The 19,729-nt window shown below is 42.7% G+C and overlaps 1 protein-coding gene across 6 annotated transcripts in view; it reads left to right on the top strand.

The window, feature by feature from the left end:
• LOC129817638 (arf-GAP with SH3 domain, ANK repeat and PH domain-containing protein 2-like) overlaps positions 1-19,236 on the top strand; it is a 61,725-nt gene extending 42,489 nt beyond the window's left edge. For all 6 annotated transcript variants that reach the window (XM_055873076.1, XM_055873078.1, XM_055873077.1 and 3 more), the window contains 23 exons: positions 1,220-1,349; positions 1,489-1,574; positions 1,816-1,891; positions 2,018-2,104; positions 3,098-3,198; positions 3,778-3,847; positions 4,851-4,938; positions 5,179-5,227; positions 5,494-5,663; positions 5,761-5,894; positions 6,114-6,208; positions 6,837-7,026; positions 7,375-7,460; positions 7,928-8,043; positions 8,271-8,338; positions 8,673-8,783; positions 11,204-11,480; positions 14,454-14,555; positions 14,710-14,980; positions 15,336-15,397; positions 17,328-17,410; positions 17,796-17,915; positions 18,006-19,236. In XM_055873076.1, the coding sequence (XP_055729051.1) occupies positions 1,220-1,349; positions 1,489-1,574; positions 1,816-1,891; positions 2,018-2,104; positions 3,098-3,198; positions 3,778-3,847; positions 4,851-4,938; positions 5,179-5,227; positions 5,494-5,663; positions 5,761-5,894; positions 6,114-6,208; positions 6,837-7,026; positions 7,375-7,460; positions 7,928-8,043; positions 8,271-8,338; positions 8,673-8,783; positions 11,204-11,480; positions 14,454-14,555; positions 14,710-14,980; positions 15,336-15,397; positions 17,328-17,410; positions 17,796-17,915; positions 18,006-18,080 (2,647 nt within the window). In that variant the 3' untranslated portion in view covers positions 18,081-19,236. The remainder of the gene's footprint in view (positions 1-1,219; positions 1,350-1,488; positions 1,575-1,815; positions 1,892-2,017; positions 2,105-3,097; positions 3,199-3,777; positions 3,848-4,850; positions 4,939-5,178; positions 5,228-5,493; positions 5,664-5,760; positions 5,895-6,113; positions 6,209-6,836; positions 7,027-7,374; positions 7,461-7,927; positions 8,044-8,270; positions 8,339-8,672; positions 8,784-11,203; positions 11,481-14,453; positions 14,556-14,709; positions 14,981-15,335; positions 15,398-17,327; positions 17,411-17,795; positions 17,916-18,005) is intronic.
• Positions 19,237-19,729: the final 493 nt, after the last annotated feature.

Genomic DNA, 19,729 nt, shown 5'->3' with positions numbered 1-19,729 from the left:
GTACATGTTGGACGTCCCAACAGTATCTTTTCATTTTCAACATGACAGGCATAAAAGACGTGAATAAGCTCTTATACATTTATTTGATCAATTACTTCACATAGAGATCATTCTAGTTCACTGTATGAAGGCTGGGCAGGTCATTTAAGAGTTACTAGTTTACTAAAGACCAATGCCTTGTACCAAACACCTGTGGCGTAGTCATAGAGCCTTTTGGTTAATGTGATTGACTGGTGGTTTGAGAGTGATAACGGTTTAATAACTCTTAACATAAACTGAGGAGAGTAAGTATTGATATTTTATTTTTTATTAACCCATCCCATCTTCGGAGGACAAACATATTTTTTGTTTTTTTTACAGGTTTTCTGCTACTTGTACATACATTTTACATATACCTTTTACATACATGGTACTTTTATAGAAAGCAGTCACATAACAATAATACATTACCAAATATAAGCTCTTTAATCCCACCTATCACCATAGACCACCCTTGTTTGGTTTCCATGTGTCATATATTTTTCAATTGTACTGTGATGTTTTACATCAGTTTTAACCTTTCAGATTGTGAGCTAAAGATGAAAACCTTTCCTACGAGTATTATTATATTATTTATTGGCTGATTATGGCTTTCCAAATCACCCAACGCTGCTATTTGTAAGGTTAATTTTAAGTGAATGTTATGATTTCTTTAGGGGTAGTATATGGGTAGTACCAGAATAAATGATCTATTGATTTTGTCTCTTCGCAGCAAAATCTACAGAGCTGAGATTGTTGTATGCCCCATATGTATAGCATTCTGTTGGTGGCAAGAATTGTATATAATCATTTAAATTGAAGTGTCGAATCAAGTGTAGTTTTTTTGTACCAGTTCATAAACCATGTGCCATGGAATCGGTACATCGAAAATCTCTTCCCATTTATTTTACCTGTATGGCACAGCTGTCAACATTTCTGTCCTCAAATAAAACTGGTATAGTTTTCTATTTATTCCAATTTCTTTCAGCCAATCTTTAATATATGGCAGGCAAACAAGTTTCCTACCTTCTTCCTTTTCCACTTGCGTCCTCCATTTTTATGGTAATGCTGCAACCGGTTGTTTGTAAGTTTTGATTGAGCAGATATTGATATCATGTTAATTAGTGAATGATTTTCCTTCTTCATCCATTCATCCTGTGCTTCATCATCATCATCACTGAGACCTCTGTGTTCCCTGCAGCACTAAGATAGAGAAGGAGAAGAAGGAGCATGCTAAGCAGCATGGGATGATACGGACAGAGTTCAGTGGAGGAGAGATCGCTGAGGAGATGGAGAAGGAGAGACGCCTCTTTCAGCTCCAGATGTGTGAGGTGAGAAGGTTGAAACTGGCTAACTAATTATTTCACCTATCAGAGGCTATGCAGGAAAGAAGACACGACAGGGTCCACTGAGGAGTATTTACACATGTCCGTTAATATTGTTACTCGGTATGTCTTATTTTGTCTACAGTATCTTCTCAAAGTGAATGAAATTAAAACAAAGAAGGGGGTCGATTTTCTCCAGAACCTCATCAAATATTTTCATGCCCAATGCAAGTATGTTGTTTTCATTTACAAGTGATTTCAGATTAGCACTGTTTAGTCAGATTCGCACTGTTTAGTCAGATTCGCACTGTTTAGTCAGATTAGCACTGTTTAGTCAGATTAGCACTGTTTAGTCAGATTAGCACTGTTTAGTCAGATTAGCACTGTTTAGTCAATGCATTTGTCTTTTGTATGAGGCTAATGCTTGACCCATCTTGACTCCTGGTGACCTCTGTTTCCTCTCTCCTCACAGCTTTTTCCAGGATGGTCTGAACACAGTGAATAGCCTCAAACCTTCCATAGAGAAACTGGCTACAGACTTGACTATAGTGAGCCACTCTCTACTAGCATCCATATTTTATAATATTCTCTTTGGATGTTACCATGGTTTTACTGCCTGTCTGTCAATAATGTGTCACTCACCTCACCAAGTTCTCTCACTTCCTGTTTCTCAGATCAAACAGACCCAAGATGGAGAGAGGAAACAGCTTAGTGAGCTCAGAGACGTTCTCAAGTCCTCCCTACAGTCTGAACAGAAAGAGGTGAGCTCTCAATCACTGGAGTAAGTAGCGGAGGTGATTTAGAGTCACACCCTTGGGATGAGGTAGCCCTGCCTGCCTGCGACTTAAAACTAGTGTCACCTCTGGCCCAAGAGGGAATCTCCTCTTGTTCTTATGGTTAGGCCATTGGTTTACTGAGTAGGAGACCAGTGGTCAGACCCCACCAGTTACATTAGCTTGGTAGCAGTGAGAAGGGACCTAATCCAATGACAGACCAGTTATAGCACATATACTGTAATGTATTTAGTCTTGCCTGTCTTGTCATAGGAAAATAGGAAAAGCCAGTAGTTCTCCCTCACAAGACCCTAGTCTACTTACAGGAGTATAGATGACTAGTCTCGTGTGTCGTGTCATGTTACAATGGAATAGACTGATCATGGTTTCCACCAGTGGCTAGGAGAGGGAATGTCTGCTTTCTTGGTGAACTTTAGCTCTTTCCCCAATCAAGGCGGAGTTCCAAATTGCACCCTATTCCCTATATAGTGCACTACCTTTTACCATGGCCCATAGGGTGCTATTTGGGATAAAGCCATAATCAATGTTCTGAACCACAGATAGAATTTTAAGGAAATACAAACAGCTTTCAACTTCCTGACCACTGCACACATTGATATCTGTAGTTCTTTCTGAATGCAAGGCTCTGCTCAAGTCCTCCATTCAAATCTCAATTGCTTCCAGATTCTAGAGTCACTCACTCTATCTGAATATATTGAAATAAGGCTGCAAGGTGTACACCTACACTGCTAGAAGAAATGGTGCTATGTAGAACCAAAAAGTGTTCAATGGCTCGCTTCATATATGGCTCTCAAAAAGGGCTGTATAGAATTGCCAAGCACCATCATTTTTAAGCAGCGTAGAGTAGAATAGGCCTTCAGGAGAGGACATCGAAGAAACTTGATTCAGATGAACACCTGAGCTATGAGAGATGGGAGAAGTGTTATGTCCTCATGACTGAGTGTGTCTCTGATGCATTAGGAGACCCAGGCCAAGCAGACAGGATACAGCCTTCACCAGCTCCAGGGGAACAAGGCCCACGGTACAGAACGCTGTGGAATGCTGTACAAGAAGAGTGAGGGGTGAGTGGACAGAGCTTCAATCCCCAATTTGGCCTCTGGTCTCTTACACAGAGCCAAGAGGAGCTGTTTGTTTCCCCGCCAAAGGCAGGGAAATGTGCTTTTAATCGAGGCGTTGGGGTAATATGATGATATGGATGGACTTATCACATACATCATTCCATTTGCTGTTCATGAAATGGTATGGTTTGGTATTTTATTAGCTGTTGTGAAAGCAGCAGCAACTCTTCCTGGGGTTCACACAAAACATGAAACATGACATAATACAAAGCATTAATAGAAAGAACATCAAGGACAGAACTACATACATTTAAAAATGTACACTTGGCCTTCATATCAATACATGCACACAAACTAACTAGGTCAAATAGGGGAAAGGCATTGTGCCATGAGGTGTTGCTTTATCTGTTTCCTGAAAGCAGGTTTGCTGTTCATTTGAACAATATGAGATGGAAGGGAGTTCCATGAAATAATGGCTCTATATAATACTGTACACTTTCTGGTTGGGGTTTGTGATATAGAAGCTGTGCCGTAGAGGAATAGAGTGTTCTAGTGAAATAATGAATGTTTACTCTTCTTCAGTCTCAGGAAGGTGTGGCAAAAGAGGAAGTGTTCGGTGAAGAACGGGTTCCTGACTATCTCCCATGGAACGGTAAGAGACTTCCTGTTTTTGTCTTATCCTATTGGTCACTCACTTTCCTTCATGCATGCTGTCATGCATGGCCCTCTCCTTACGGTCTGAATATACAGTGCATACTACATGTCAGTCAGTGGGATTCTGTGAGGTCTTTATTTTGGACACATTTCTTCCGTAAATTGGGAAAAAAATAAGATGTGGACGACGAAGTACAATTATTATTATTACCTTTTTATTTGAAGAGCCAAACAACAGGTTAGGAGAGAGCAAGAATAAGAGAAAGATCAACAGAAGGAAGAGCATAAGGAAAAGGATGATAGACAGAATGGTGGGAAGAGGAATTGAACTCTTCTGTTTTTGGTCGGCAGGCGGGGTGATTTCATTACTAACCAGTACTCTCAAACTTGACTGGATTCCTGTTGATCTCTTCTAGGAATCCAATCACAAACCAGTACAAGATCTTTTGGGCATGCCTTTCCTCTTGACAACATTACCCTGAGCTCCAACGTTATTGTCCTAATGGCATAGCATTGTCTCAGTTGTGATCACAGAATGTCGTGACTGAACGTTTCAGTGACTGACAAACCTGTGTCCGGTCCTAAAACCTCTAACATTATAGCAGCTTCTCGCCAGACACAGTACTAAGATATTGTTTGAAAGCTAAAATTCCCCCTGAGCATGGCTTCCACAGTGAATTCCCCTCTGTTTCCCTGCATTTCACATTAAATAACTGGACAGTATTTGTGCGACAACACTGCTGTTCTTTGGGCCTTCACAGAGATGTGGCTGTAAGCATAACGTTTCATTCAACAGGACAGAGAGGAAAAGGCCAACGATACATTTCTAGGAGGCTGCTGCATTTGACGTTCTTTTTTTATTTTTGAAATAATGTTTTTTATTAAAAGTAATTTTACTGTTTTGCATTACCCAACTGGGAAAGTGGCATGAATACAATATGATCAACTTCAGCAGTCTGGCCCCCTCGGTTCTCTTACTCTTCTCTGCTCCTCTCTCATAGGCTAACACACCACCAGCTAAACTCAACCTGCTAACCTGTCAAGTGAAGCGTAACCCGGATGAGAAGAAAAGCTTTGATCTCTTCTCACGTAACTTAAGCAGCACTTTGATGCTCCATCTCAAACCTCTGCAACACTAGTCTGAATATCTAGCTAAAATACCAAAAGCATGATAGAAAACATACTTTATTTCACAGATTTTATTCCGTAGACTCTATGATATGATATTTATTGAATGACAGACATGCATCTTCCATCGAATCTCTTAGCATCTCTTACTGCAAGTGTCAGTTGCATGTTGCTCAATCAGCCTATTATTTGTCTAAACAGATGACAGAACATATCACTTTCAAGCTGAGGATGAGGCAGAGTGTCAGATGTAAGTACTGTGCCTGTCTGTGCCTTTTGCACTATGCATGTTTGTGTGTGAACGTGGTGTGTACATCATTATGTGTGTACATGATACAGTGGGACATGTAATTGGTCTCTCCGATTCTCTTTAAAGTTTTTCGCGTCACTAATGGAACCCTATTCCCCATAGGGCTCCGGTCAAAGGTAGTGTACTACATAGGGAATAGGGTGCCATATGGGACTCAACTTTTGCCCTCGGAGCTCACTGGTTCTCTCGGCTGCCTGTGTTTTCAGATGGATCTCAGTCCTGCAGAACAGTAAGGAGGAAGCCCTGAACGATGCCTTCAAAGGAGACCAGGACGAGGGAGGGGAGAACAACATAGTCCAGGAGCTGACCAAGGCCATCGTCAGCGAGGTCGAGAGGATGAGCGGCAACGATGTGTGCTGCGACTGTGGAGCGCCCAGTGAGTGACACACAGAGCATGCTGGGAAAAGGCAGACCACCCCGGGATACAGCACACTAGTCTTAACACTGATAATATCCTCTATCTCTGTCTTCAGATCCCACCTGGCTCTCCACTAACCTGGGAGTGCTCATCTGCATCGAGTGTTCTGGAATCCACAGGGAGATGGGTGTCCACTACTCTAGAATACAGTCTCTCACACTGGACGTCCTGGGAACCTCAGAGCTCCTGGTAGATACTACAGGCTTTTAGTATTGTATTTGACAGACTTTTGTACTATAGTATAGTTAGTTAGATTATTAGTAGTGTGGTCCCCAGATCTGTTCATGGTGTCTTGACAACTCCTATGGTCATTGTCCATGTTCGTCACAAACAAATCTGGGACCAGGCTAGATTAATAAAGGCTGAGCAGATACGAAATTGACGTGTGCTCTACCTGGTCTTCCCCAGCTGGCTAAGAATGTAGGGAACGCAGGTTTCAATGAGATCATGGAGGCGGACCTGTCTGCACAGAGCGTGACTAAACCGAACCCCTCCAGTGACATGTAAGTGACAGACTGCAGGGCAGGCCACACAAAACAGGAACAACACTGAATAGATTTCATTTCACATTAAGTCGAATACGTTTCACTTCTTTTTTTATACTGTTTATAGTCCTGAATGTCTTAGCTTGTGTCCAAAATGGCACCCAATTCAATGGGCCCTGGTCTACAGACACCCTGGTTCGAATCCAGGTTATATCACAACCAGCCGTAATTGGGAGTCCCATAGGGTGGCGCAGAATTGGCCCAGCGCCGTCCATGTTTGACCGGTGTAGGCCGTCATTGTAAATAAGAATTAGTTCTTAACTGACTTGCCTAGTAAAATAAAGGTTAAATAAATGTAATTTTTTTTTTAAAAATGTAGTGCACTGTGCTGCTGAGGGGAGGACGGCTCATAATAATGTATGGAACCGAGCGAAGGGAATGGCAACAAATCATGTGTTTGATACCATTCTACCCCTTCCACTCCAGCCATTACCACAAGCCCGTCCTCCCCAATTAAGGTGCCACCAACCTCCTGTGCACTAATATATAAGGGAGAGGGTGCCAATTTGTACGCAGGTTTGCACTTGTTTCCTGTCTCTTTCCTGGTATTTGATCATCTATCTGTGTGGGCTCTTGTCTCCCTCAGGCAGACGAGGAAGGACTACATCACAGCCAAGTACACGGAGAAGCGTTTTGCTCAGAGGAAGTGTGCGGACGTGGCGTCCAGGCTGCAAGTCCTGTGTGAGGCAGTGAAGACCCGAGACATCCTCTCTCTCATCCAGGTCTATGCTGAAGGAGTGGACCTGATGGAGACCATCCCGCTGACCAATGAGCATGTGAGATGATTGACACTTCTGCGTCCCAAATGGCACCCTATTTCGTACATAGTCCACTACTTTTCACCAGAGCACTATGGGCCCTGGTCAAAAATAGTGCACTATATAGGGAATAGGGTGCCATTTGGGAAGTAGACATTGCCTTCTAACAATGACATGAGAGAAATATTAGTCTTGAAGTCCCTCATGGACTTAAAAAGCTTGACTGGTTTTTCTAGTTTTATAATGATGTTTTTGTGTGATTTGTCATATTTGAATGCCTCTGATTGGTAGGTATATTGGCTATATGTTTCTAACTCTGATGTTGTCGAACTGTTGTCTTGAGTTGTCATTGTTTCATGCCCTCAGGAACCGGGTGAGACAGCACTACACCTAGCAGTACGAATGGTGGACCGCAACTCCCTCCATATTGTGGACTTCCTGGCCCAAAATAGGTACTAAAGTACTGGGTGAAAAGATGCTGGTTTTATAGCTCATAGTAGCAGAAGCAAACAAGCTCTCAGATATCAAATGTGAAGAGGGGAAGTTATTTAACAGCATATAATGAAATATTTAGATAGGAGCAGAAGTTGTTCTCCCAATAATTGTCAATATCAAGGAACGGCAGTGTTGCCCCCTTGTGGTGATAGTTCTCAGCTGTGTGTCTAACTTAACTTTTCTTTTTAGGTTCCCAAAGTCCTCACAAGGATAGTAAAATAAGGCTTTTTAGGCTTAGGGGTTAGGTTTAGGGTTAGAATTAGGGTACGGGAAGGGGTTAGGAATTAGGGTTAGGTGTTAAGAGTAAGGTTTAGGGTTAGGGAAAATACGATTTTGAATGGGTATACATTTTTTGTCCCCCACTTGGATAGTAAAACCAACGTGTGTGTCTCTCTCTGTCTGTAATTCTGTCTATGTGTGTAAGTGGGAACCTGGAGAAGCAGACAGCCAAAGGGAGCACGGCACTGCACTACTGCTGCCTGACCGACAACAGCGAGTGTCTCAAACTGCTACTGCGGGGCAGGGCCTCAGTCAGTATTGGTAAGTACCCTCATAGGATCATTATGCATCCCAAATGGCACCCTATTCCCTATATAGTGCACTACTTTTAATCAGGGCTCATAGGGCTCTAGTCAAAAGTAGTGCACTATATATGGAATAGAGTGCAATTTGGGATACAAACCCATAAACAAATGATAAAGGGCTGGTCAAGTCCCATAGAAACACGTTAATGAAGCTCTGGTTGGTTTGTCTGTCTCTGTGTGCAGCCAACGAGGCAGGAGAAACACCAATGGACATCGCCAAGCGCCTCAAACATACGCAGTGTGAGGAGCTGGTGAGTGTAGGCTTGCAATGTAATCTGAAGGTCATAGACATTTTAGCACAATGACTGCATCACAATTCTCCACCCTTTTCCCAACGTGTTAACTTGCACACTTCTCATCATGGATTTAACAATAGTGAAAACTCCCACCAGACAATGCTTACACCATTCATATGCTTTTAAATCCATGACAGGGAGAGGGCAAAGGCACACTTTTGGAAAAGAGTGGAGGATTAGGAAACAGCCTATAACAATATGATGATCCTCTTAATTAGAGGAGAGTCCATGATGCCATATGATCAAGATGGGTAACAGCAGATACGTTTGTTGTCTTTGTGGTGTTCAGCTGACCCAGGCCGAGACGGGGAAGTTCAACGTCCATGTGCATGTGGAGTATGAGTGGCGGCTCAGCAACGACGATGACCTGGACGAGAGCGAAGATGAGATGGAGGACAAGGTGAGTTAGTTGACCTTTATTTTGATTTGATTTATTAGGATCCCCATGGCGACAGATAGTCTGACACGTAACAAAAAAAACATTAAAAACAAACAAAAATGTTAAAATGTATATACAGTACCAATCAAAAGTTTGGACACACCTACTCATTCCAGGGTTTTCTTTATTTTTACTATTTTCTACATTGTAGAATAATAGTGAAGATATTAAAACTATGGAATCATGTAGTAACCAAAAAAGTGTTAAACAAATCAAAATATATTTTATATTTGAGATTCTTCAAAGTAGCCACCCTTTGCCTTGATGACAGCTTTGCACACTCTTGGCATTCTCTCAACAAGCTTCACCTGGAATGCTTTTCCAATAGTCTTGAAGAAGTTCCCGCATATGCTGAGCACCTGTTGGCTGCTTTTCCTTCACTCTGCGGTCCAACTCATCCCAAACTGTTCTTGGCCAGCTGCATTCTAACTAGGTCTTTCTTTGCAGCACTTGACCATATGACTGGACAATAAGTAAGATAAGATCAAGCTAGAGACTGGGGGACTTGCTTTGTGGAGTGTGTTGAAAATTGCTGTATGGTTGAATCATCAGCATACATGGACACACATGCTTTGTTTAATGCCAGTGGCAAGTCATTGGTAAAAATAGAAAAGAGTAGAGGGCCTAGAGAGCTGCCCTGCATTACACCACACTTTACATGCTTGACGTTAGAGAAGCTTCCATTAAAGTAAACCCTCTGAGTTCTATTAGATACAGTAGAGAGCTCTGAATCCACGATATAGCAGAGGTTGAAAAGCCATAACACATACACTACCGTTCAAAAGTTTGGAGTTACTTAGAAATGTACTTGTTTTTGAAAGAAAAGCACATTTTTTGTCCATTAAAATAACATAAAATTGATCAGAAATACAGTGTAGACATTGTTAATGTTGTACATGACTATTGTAGCTGGAAACGGCAGATTTTTAATGGAATATCTACATAGGCATACAGAGGCCCATTATCAGCAACCATCACTCCTGTGTTGCAATGGCACATTGTGTTAGCTAATCCAAGTTTATCATTTTAAAAGGCTAATTGATGATTAGAAAACCCTTTTGCAATTATGTTAGCACAGCTGAAAACTGTTGTCCTGATTAAAGAAGCAATAAAACTGGACTTTTTTAGACTAGTTGAGTATCTGGAGCATCAGCATTTGTGGGTTCGATTATGTAGATATTCCAATAAAAATCCGCCGTTTCCAGCAACAATAGTCATTTACAACATTAACAATGTCCACACTGTATTTCTGATCAATTTGATGTTATTTAAATGGGCAAACAATTTGCTTTTCTTTCAAAAACAAGGACATTTCTAAGTGACCCCGTTTTCGATTGTGGTCAATAATATCAAAGGCTGCACTGAAATCTAACAGAGTGGAGGCTGTTAAAGCAGCAAAGGGGGGACCATGTTCATATTAATGCCCATGATTTGGAATGAGATGTTTGACGAGCAGATGTCCACATACTTTTGGTCATGTAGTGTATGTGTTTATGACATCCCAGGGGAAATCGGTGCTGCCTACTGTATACCAGACACACTTGCTATGCATATAAGCTGTGCTATGCTGTGAATGTAGGCTGTGCTATGCTGTGCATGTAGGCTGTCCTATGCTGTGCATGTAGGCTGTGCTATGCCGTGCTTGTAGGCTGTGCTATGCGGTGTATGTAGGCTGTGCTATGCTGTGTATGTAGGCTGTGCTATGCTGTGCATGGAGGCTGTGCTATGCTGTGTATGTAGGCTGTGCTATGCTGTGTATGTAGGCTGTGCTATGCTGTGCATGGAGGCTGTGCTATGCTGTGCATGTAGGCTGTGCTATGCTGTGCATGGAGGCTGTGCTATGCTGTGCATGTAGGCTGTGCTATGCTGTGCATGGAGGCTGTGCTATGCTGTGCATGGAGGCTGTGCTATGCTGTGTATGTAGGCTGTGCTATGCTGTGCATGGAGGCTGTGCATGTAGGCTGTGCTATGCTGTGTATGTAGGCTGTGCTATGCTGTGCATGGAGGCTGTGCTATGCTGTGCATGGAGGCTGTGCTATGCTGTGCATGTAGGCTGTGCTATGCTGTGTATGTAGGCTGTGCTATGCTATGCATGGAGGCTGTGCTATGCTGTGTATGTAGGCTGTGCTATGCTGTGCATGGAGGCTGTGCTATGCTGTGCATGAAGGCTGTGCTATGCTGTGCATGAAGGCTCTGCTATGCTGTGCATGAAGGCTGTGCTATGCTGTGCATGAAGGCTGTGCTATGCTGTGTATGTAGGCTGTGCTATGCTGTGTATGTAGCATATCACCATCTGTTTCGAATTGTTAAAATAGATGGCATCGATAGCATTACTAGCCTGCTAATGATCTCTACCTGTGCGTCCTATCCCCCATAACCAGCCCATCCCCCACAGACGGTCAGAGCAGGAACGTCCTGTCAGCTGTTTCGTCCCGAGCAGTGGTCTCATGGGTCCAATGCCTGGTGGTCCCAACATGGCCTCCCTGGCCCGCGACGCAGCCAGCCTGGCCAGAGACAAGCAGAGAGCCCATCTCCCCAGCATGATGATGAACAACGAGACCTATGGCACCATCCTGGAACTCAGCCCCCCTCCCTCCGGCGTGCCAGCTTTACCGGTGGTACCCATCCCTCACCTTCCCCCCAGGACAGCCACCAAAGGTCAGTCGGACGGCAATGAGCATAGGTCATAGGTCATGCATTAGGTCAGGGGTGTCAAACTCAAGTTCTGGAGGGTGTCTTCTGGTTTTTGTTATTTCCTTTCGTTAGGTTCTAATTATCAGAGTAAGAACTCAATGGACACTATGAAAGCTCAAACCAAGTTTATTCTTCTCAAAGGATCAAACAGCTGAATCGAACACAACATGTTTACCATCATGGTGGTATTTGTACCCCACTTTGGGTGGAGTCTCCATCTCGTTTAACATTGTATCTTTATTGCTAGGCAGGAAACTAAGTGATATGGGCAATAAACTTTTCCTCTCCCTTAACGTGGCTTGACCTGACCTCGACCCCCTTCATCACTAGTCCATGACTCTCTCTCCCCTTATCAATGCCTGACCTCGACCCCCTTCATCACTAGTCCATGACTCTCTCTCCCCTTATCAATGCCTGACCTCGACCCCCTTCATCACTAGTCCATGACTCTCTCTCCCCTTATCAATGCCTGACCTCGACCCCCTTCATCACTAGTCCATGACTCTCTCTCCCCTTATCAATGCCTGACCTCGACCCCCTTCATCACTAGTCCATGACTCTCTCTCCCCTTATCAATGCCTGACCTCGACCCCCTTCATCACTAGTCCATGACTCTCTCTCCCCTTATCAATGCCTGACCTCGACCCCCTTCATCACTAGTCCATGACTCTCTCTCCCCTTATCAATGCCTGACCTCGACCCCCTTCATCACTAGTCCATGACTCTCTCTCCCCTTATCAATGCCTGCCACGTGATCGTTTTCCCTGCACTCAAAACATTCCAAGCTTAATTGCATCCACCATATAGCTTCCTCCTACAGATAACCATTAACTTCTGGTGTAGACCCTCGGCTATGGCACCCCTCAGGTCTCTAGTATAACTAATGATGAATAATATTTCAAGTTCAGAAATCCAAACCCATCGGTCCCCCCTTTTTTTTAAACATTTGACATCATACTGTTCAACATTACATACATTTGGAAATGACTTATAAATGGACAAACAATGATAATAAAACGTGAACAAAAAAATAAATAAAGATGATTAACATTCACAGTGAGGTTTACAAGCGCAGAGATTTATGGCCTCTGTTCTATGATCACACCATACACAATCTTATTTCCCTTTAGACACTGATCATAACATGTCCGCGGGAGCCGTTGACTCCTTCCATTTCAACTTTCTCCGACATTATCTCACCACCGAGTCTAACGATTCACTGGTTTCTTTTCCCCATGATTCTCCATAACTACCGCACCACCATGTCAATGAACTAAAAAAATGTAAAGTTCGTTTTAGGTTTGGTACCCCAATGCTAATTCCTCGTGCCCCCTCCACCCTTTCGTCCATTCTAGAAATATATTTCAGAATAAGATGACATAAAATGTAAATATATTTCATAATAAAACGACATAAAATGGCTCATGAGATTAAAACCCCCCACGGTTTTCTGAGTTGCCAGGAGTGTTTGGCCAGATACTTTTTATTTGTTACCGCTTTAGAATCCATTCCCCGGGTGTTTCGCCTAGATTCTTTAACCCAAAATACTTTTTCCTGTGGCAAATTTAGCCAATTTCTCATCATAACGAATCCGCGATATTTGATCCCTGGCATCTATTAATAAGTTGTGTAAAACGTGTTCTCATCCGTCTTCCTTCACATAGAAACTGTCATCTCTATAAACCACTATCGATCGAACCGATACCATACACCCCTATGTGAAAGTTTCCTGTCCCGCTACTTTCAGGAGGTTTTGTTGCTGCTCTTTTGAAAAAGAGGCAAACGCTTGCATGGCAGCATTACCTCCGAATGCAACAGGCTCCATTCCCACTCTACACTCATTATTCCAATACCCAACGGCCCCACATCTAAAACAGGGATCTATCTCCCTACGCTTTGGGGTTTTTTCGCTACTTTTCTTTGTCTTACCTTGGCCATTGAAACCACTGTTAGTGACTTCCACTGTGGCTGTTATTAACCCCTCGCACATCCGCAAAGTGAGCAGAGTTATATTCCACTCAAAGCACCCTGCTCTATTTCATCCACTACCCCCGCAATTGCCGTTTTGATCACAGGTTTCAAACCTGCCACCAAAGCTGAAGTGCAACTTCTATCAATGTACTCCCGTACCCAATCTTTCTGTGGCTGCGTACTTCTACTAATTCCGGGTTTATCGGTTTGTATTTTTTGTTGATAGAATGATGACATCAAAATGTTGGTATATTGAGCTTTTGATTCTGGTTCTATGTCAAGTCACAATTGCCTCCCTGAATTCTCTATCAGATTAGATTGTTCCGTTAGCCAGGAAATGCTGACCAATTTGATCCAGTTTGCAAACATTTTCCCATATTCGAGCCGAATTGGTAGAATGCTTGTGCGCTTCTTTCAGCGCCTCCATGGCTTTATTAAAATCCTCTAGTTCCAGTTTACAGGGAGAATCGGGGCCGTCTGTCACCATTTCAATAGTTATTATTCCCAAACCTCTCCCGACGGTATCCAGGATGTTTTAGATTTCTTCACTCCCGTCTCTACACCTTCTATGAACTATTTTCCAAGGTAGCGCGACCCACTTCCCCAGAGAATAGTTATGGTATTTGTGCCTATTAATTGGTCACGGCACTTAATACCTTGTATTAGAACCAATACTATAGTGTCTGCAAATGTATTACTGGAGAACACGACCGCCCCAATAGGGCATAAACCAACCTCTCTCCTTATTGCTACTGCTCATATACTCAAATCGTGTTATCTCTCTCCTTTTCTAACCCACAGCTACTTGGCCCTTCAGCAATTGAGTTTGTCACCCCTGCGCTGGACCATAGGTCCTTGAAAGTGTTGCTGGAATAGTGACAAATGGTTGACCCTATGTGACAAATGGTTGACCCTAAATGGTTAGGGTCAACCATTACACTATACACTATGACTGTAACCTTGCAGGTCCACGGTGGAAGCAAGCTCCTATGGAGGTGGTGGGTAGACAGAGGTCCTCCTCAGACCCCCCAAACCCTCACACCCCAGACCCCAACAGCTCCATGTATGGTAAGTGCACTATACCATACTACACAATAAATAACACAAATAAAGCACTGTATTACAAGATATAAGTACATTTTTAATGACTGCAGATGTAAAAAGGCCTTTATAACTATGTGATAGATAGATAGATTGATATCACTCCCCTCTCTCCATGTAGTGCTTCCTCCAACTGCTCCCCCTCCCCCTGTGAACAAGAGGACCAATGTGATGGAGCCTAGAGGCCATAAGACTGGTCCTCTACCACCTTTACCTCCAGTATTACCTGGGCCTCCAGTGCCAACGGTCATCCCAGGAGGACCAGTCCTACCAACAGCACCCCCCTTCAAACCCACACAGCCCCCTCCTGTCCCCGCACACCCCTCTCCTGTCCCCGCACACCATCCCAGCAGGAGAGCCACAGGGCCCAAGTCACCTAAATCACAGACTAGGTAAGAACTGGGGCAGAATTTATCAAGCATTTTAGAGTAAGAGTGCTGAATTAGGATCCGTTTAGTATTTTAAATCACAATGAATAGGATTACGTGGATAGGGGGAACCTAATCCTAAATCAGCACTTCTACTCGGAGACACATATGGCCACTGACCATGGAAGGATGATGTTTTGAATTCTTAAACTGCATGCTCATATGTTCTCATTCAAGAGTATTGCATAATGTGTGTAGATGGGATGAGGGAGAACCTGTGGATAGATAGATACAGTAGATGGATGGATTGGTTTCACTCCCCGTTCTCCATCTAGTGATTATCAGTTAACTAAGACCCTTCGTGTATGTGTGGGTTCAGTTCAGATAAACCCACTCCTAAAGGACCTCCCACCAGGACTGCTGGACTAACTGATGGACCAGGTAAACAGACAAATACAATTATTATAAAATATTAAATAACTGGTCTGTTCTGATTCAAACAGCTTTAATGTACAGTTGAAGTTGGAAGTTTACATACACCTTAGCCAAATACATTTAAACTCAGTTTTTCACCATTCCTGACATTTAATCCCAGTAAAAATTCCCTGTCTTAGGTCAGTTAAGATCACCACTTTATTTTAAGAATGTGAAATGTCAGAATAATAGCAGAGATAATGATTTATTTCAGCTTTTATTTCTTTCATCATATTCCCAGTGGGTCAGAAGTTTATATACACTCAATTAGTATTTGGTAGCATTGCCTTTAAATTGTTTATCTTGGGTCAAATGTTTCGGGTAGCCTTCCACAAGCTTCCCACAATAAATTGGGTGAATTTTGGCCCATTCCTCCTGACAGAGCTGGTGTAACTGAGTCAGGTTTGTAGGCCTCCTCGCTCGCATACGCTTTTTCAGTTCTTCCCACAAATGTTCTATGGGATTGAAGTCAGGGCTTCGTGATGGACACTCCAATACCTGACTTTGTTGTCCTTTAGCCATTTTCCCACAACTTTGGAAGTATGCTTGGGGTTATTGTCCATTTGGAAGACTCATTTGCGACCAAGCTTTAACTTCCTGACTGATGTCTTGAGATGTTGCTTCAATATATCCACATAATGTTCCTGCCTCATGATGCCATCTATTTTGTGAAGTGCACCAGTCCCTCCTGCAGCACCCCTACAACATGATGCTGCCACCCCCGTGCTTCACAGTTGGGATGGTGTTCTTTGGCTTGCAAGCCTCCCCCTTTTTCCTCCAAACATAACGATGGTCATTATGGCCAAACAGTTATTTTTGTTTCATCAGACCAGAGGATATTTCTCCAAAAAGTACGATATTTGTCCCCATGTGCAGTTGCAAACTGTAGTCTGGCTTTTTTATGGCGGTTTGAGCAGTGGCTTCTTCCTTGCTGAGCGGCCTTTCAGGTTATGTCGATATCGGACTCCTTTTACTGTGGATATAGATACTTTGTATCTGTTTCCTCCAGCATCTTCACAAGGTCCTTTGCTGTTGTTCTGGGATTGATTTGCACTTTTCGCACCAAAGTACGTTAATCTCTAGGAGACCGAATGCATCTCCTTCCTGAGCGGTATGATGGCTGCGTGGTTCCATGGTGTTCATACTTGCGTGCTATTGTTTGTACAGATGAATGTGGTACCTTCAGGCGTTTGGAAATTGCTCCCAAGGATGAACCAGACTTGTGGAGGTCTACAACTTTTTTTTCTGAGGTCTTGGCTAATTTTGATTTTCCCCTGATGTCAACCAAAGAGGGACTGAGTTTGAAGGTAGGCCTTGAAATACATCCACAGGTACACCTCCAATTGACTCAAATGATGTCACTTATCCTATCAGAAGCTTCTAAAGCCATGACATCATTTTCTGGAATTTTCCAAGCTGTTTAAAGGCACAGTCAATTTAGTGTATGTAAACTTCTGACCCACTGGAATTGTGATACAGACTAATATTATTCTGTTTGTCCTGTGGGTACCTTTGCCACTGTTCCACTCCTTGTGTATTGCGCTGTCATGGTGTATAAGTGAAATAATCTGTCTGTAAACAATTGTTGGAAAAATGACTTGTGTCATGCACAAAGTAGATGTTCTAACCGACTTGCCAAAACTATAGTTTGTTAACAAGAAATTTGTGGAGTGGTTGAAAAACGAGTTTTAATGATTCCAACCTAAGCGTATGTAAACTTCCGACTTCAACTATATGTGCTTTAACAAAGGAGCCGAAACGTCTCAGCAATAAACATCATTGAAGGGAATTAAACTGTAGTTCTAAATCTTCTTTTACAATTGCGGCTTTATTCTATGTGTTACGTCAATGAATTGATGATTCCTGTCTCTGTGTGTCTTTTTGTTTGTGTGAGCAGTAAAGGCTGCACCTGTACCTGGCTCCCCTCACAGCTCTGGTCCCACCTCACCTCCAACACTGAAGCCCCGCGCCAACCACCCTGTAAGCGCCTCATATAATAATAAAATATGCCATTTAGCAGACACTTTTATCCAAAGCAACTTAGAGCAGTGTGTGCATACATTTTCTTATGGGTGGCCCTAGTGGGAAAGGAACCCACAATCGTGATGTTGCTAACGCCATGCTCTACCAACTGAGCCACACAGGACCTGACCTCAGCCAATCATTAGCTCCAATTAGAGCTGTGCAATCACTACCTCACACACAGACTATTATAGCAATACAGTAATATCACATTTACACTGATTATGATCAAGTCATATTTACAGTCTTGGGATTTACCATCAGGACTGATTGAACACTTGCAAAATCATAAACTAACATTGTCTTGCCTCACTTTGTATTATTTGGCCTTTATCGCACTCAGAAACCGAAACCCAAGAGAGTGAAAGCCATCTACAACTGTTCTGCTGATAACTCAGATGAGTTGACATTCACAGAAGGAGAGGTGATCGTAGTGGACGGAGAGGAGGACCCGGAGTGGTGGGTAAGTACTGTATATATACACACACTCACTCACACTCAAGTGTTGTCATATCTGTACCACTGACTGTATCCTGTCCTGTGTATATTACAGTTTGGACATATGGAGGGGGAGCCGACCAGGAGAGGGGTCTTCCCTGTGAAATTTGTACACTTCATCACTGACTGATGCATCTGATGGTGTGACCGAAGCTGTCTCTCGCCTCTAGGCTGTTTTTATCTATGGCTGTATCAGAAGAGGCTGGTAGGAGGAGCTGTAGGAGAGCAGACTCATTGTAATGGCTAGAATGGAATTGATGGAACAGAGTCAAACATGTGATTTCCATATGTTTGATACTGTTCCATTTATTCCATTCCAGACATTATAATAAACCCGTCCTCCTACAGCTCCTCCTACCAGCCTTCACTGGTCTTTATTATGTATGTGAGACTGTGAGTGAAAAAGATGTGGAATGTGCACAGTGTGTGTGTGTGTGTGTGTGTGTGTGTGTATGATGTTATTCTCATGCATCCAAACATCAAAAGAAAATGTCTGCTTCCCAAATGGCACCCTATTCCCTACATAGTGCACAACTTTTGACCAGAGTCCTATGGGTCCTGATCAAAGGTAGGGAGGGCACAGTATAGGGAATAGGGGATGTATACTATGTGACCTGCCAACAGAATGTTCTACAATTCTGGAAAATGTGTGACAAACTATGTAAGTACATTAACCAGATAAGAGGCAGGAGGAAACTGTTCCGCTGCCCAAGTATTGAGAAACTTCACCTCAACAGTTTGTTGGGACAACTGGAAATAACTGGAGAAAGATTCTGGTTAGACTATGGCTAGAATTCAATCCAATCGCGCTTCGTCCACAATGTGCATTTTAAAGGCAATGTTCCCTCGTTCGCGGAGACCACATTCATGGTATACGCTGCACATGTCGGCTTAATCAAAGATGACCTTTAAATGGTGTGTTGTCCCTCAGCTCCAGTAATGTGTATTGTGTTATCAACTCAGATGGGTATTGAAAGAGTAAACTCGTAATGTAATAAAAAACATATTGTACAGATATTGAAAGTTTTCTACATATTACATAGTCATTAAACTGCTGTGAATCACAAACACTTGCCACAGTGCATGGTCATCCCTGACCACTTCTGCTGATGGGAAACTGATATGTTTGATCCTAACATAGAAACAAATCTAATTTATCAAGGAAGCATTTGTGAATATATAATGCTATGAAAAGGGTTACAGGGTAACTCTGTATGTATATTGTTGTAGCTGTACAATCATCTTCCCTCTTGTTCTTTACAAGGTCATTAAAACTTGAAATGGCTCATTGTGTGTTTTGTCTTCAATTCATTATGTTATGACGGATCAGTATAGTGGTCACTCTACTTACATGTACTGTAATGACAGTCCAGATGATGATGATGAAATGACAGATCATATCTAATAACTGCTCTGGCTGCTATGCCCTAAAATGTTGTTACAACACTGGTGTCGTGCCGAAAATCTCCCCCCTGCCAGAACAAACTTCACGTCAGGATAGGCAAACAAAATGAATAATTTATGTATGTGTGCTATATTAAACATAGAGGAGGGAGTAAAATGTTGGCAAGCAATAAACATTTGAGAACAATTATGGCTGAATTATTGTCCTTACACTTTCAAAAATACTAATCGAATAAGACATGGGAGAGATGATGAATTTTGGCAAAGAGATTTATTTATAGACTAATACAAAATCAGTAATAGATTTAAGTATGGGCGACATGGGCAGCCGCCCAGGGCAGCATCATGCCACCCCCAGCGGGCGCGGCTACTGAA

Source organism: Salvelinus fontinalis, chromosome 20 (genome assembly GCF_029448725.1).
Source record: "Salvelinus fontinalis isolate EN_2023a chromosome 20, ASM2944872v1, whole genome shotgun sequence".
NCBI lineage: Eukaryota > Metazoa > Chordata > Actinopteri > Salmoniformes > Salmonidae > Salvelinus > Salvelinus fontinalis.
The sequence above is the reverse complement of the archived record's forward strand: the minus strand, read 5'-3'. Positions and strand labels throughout refer to the sequence as shown.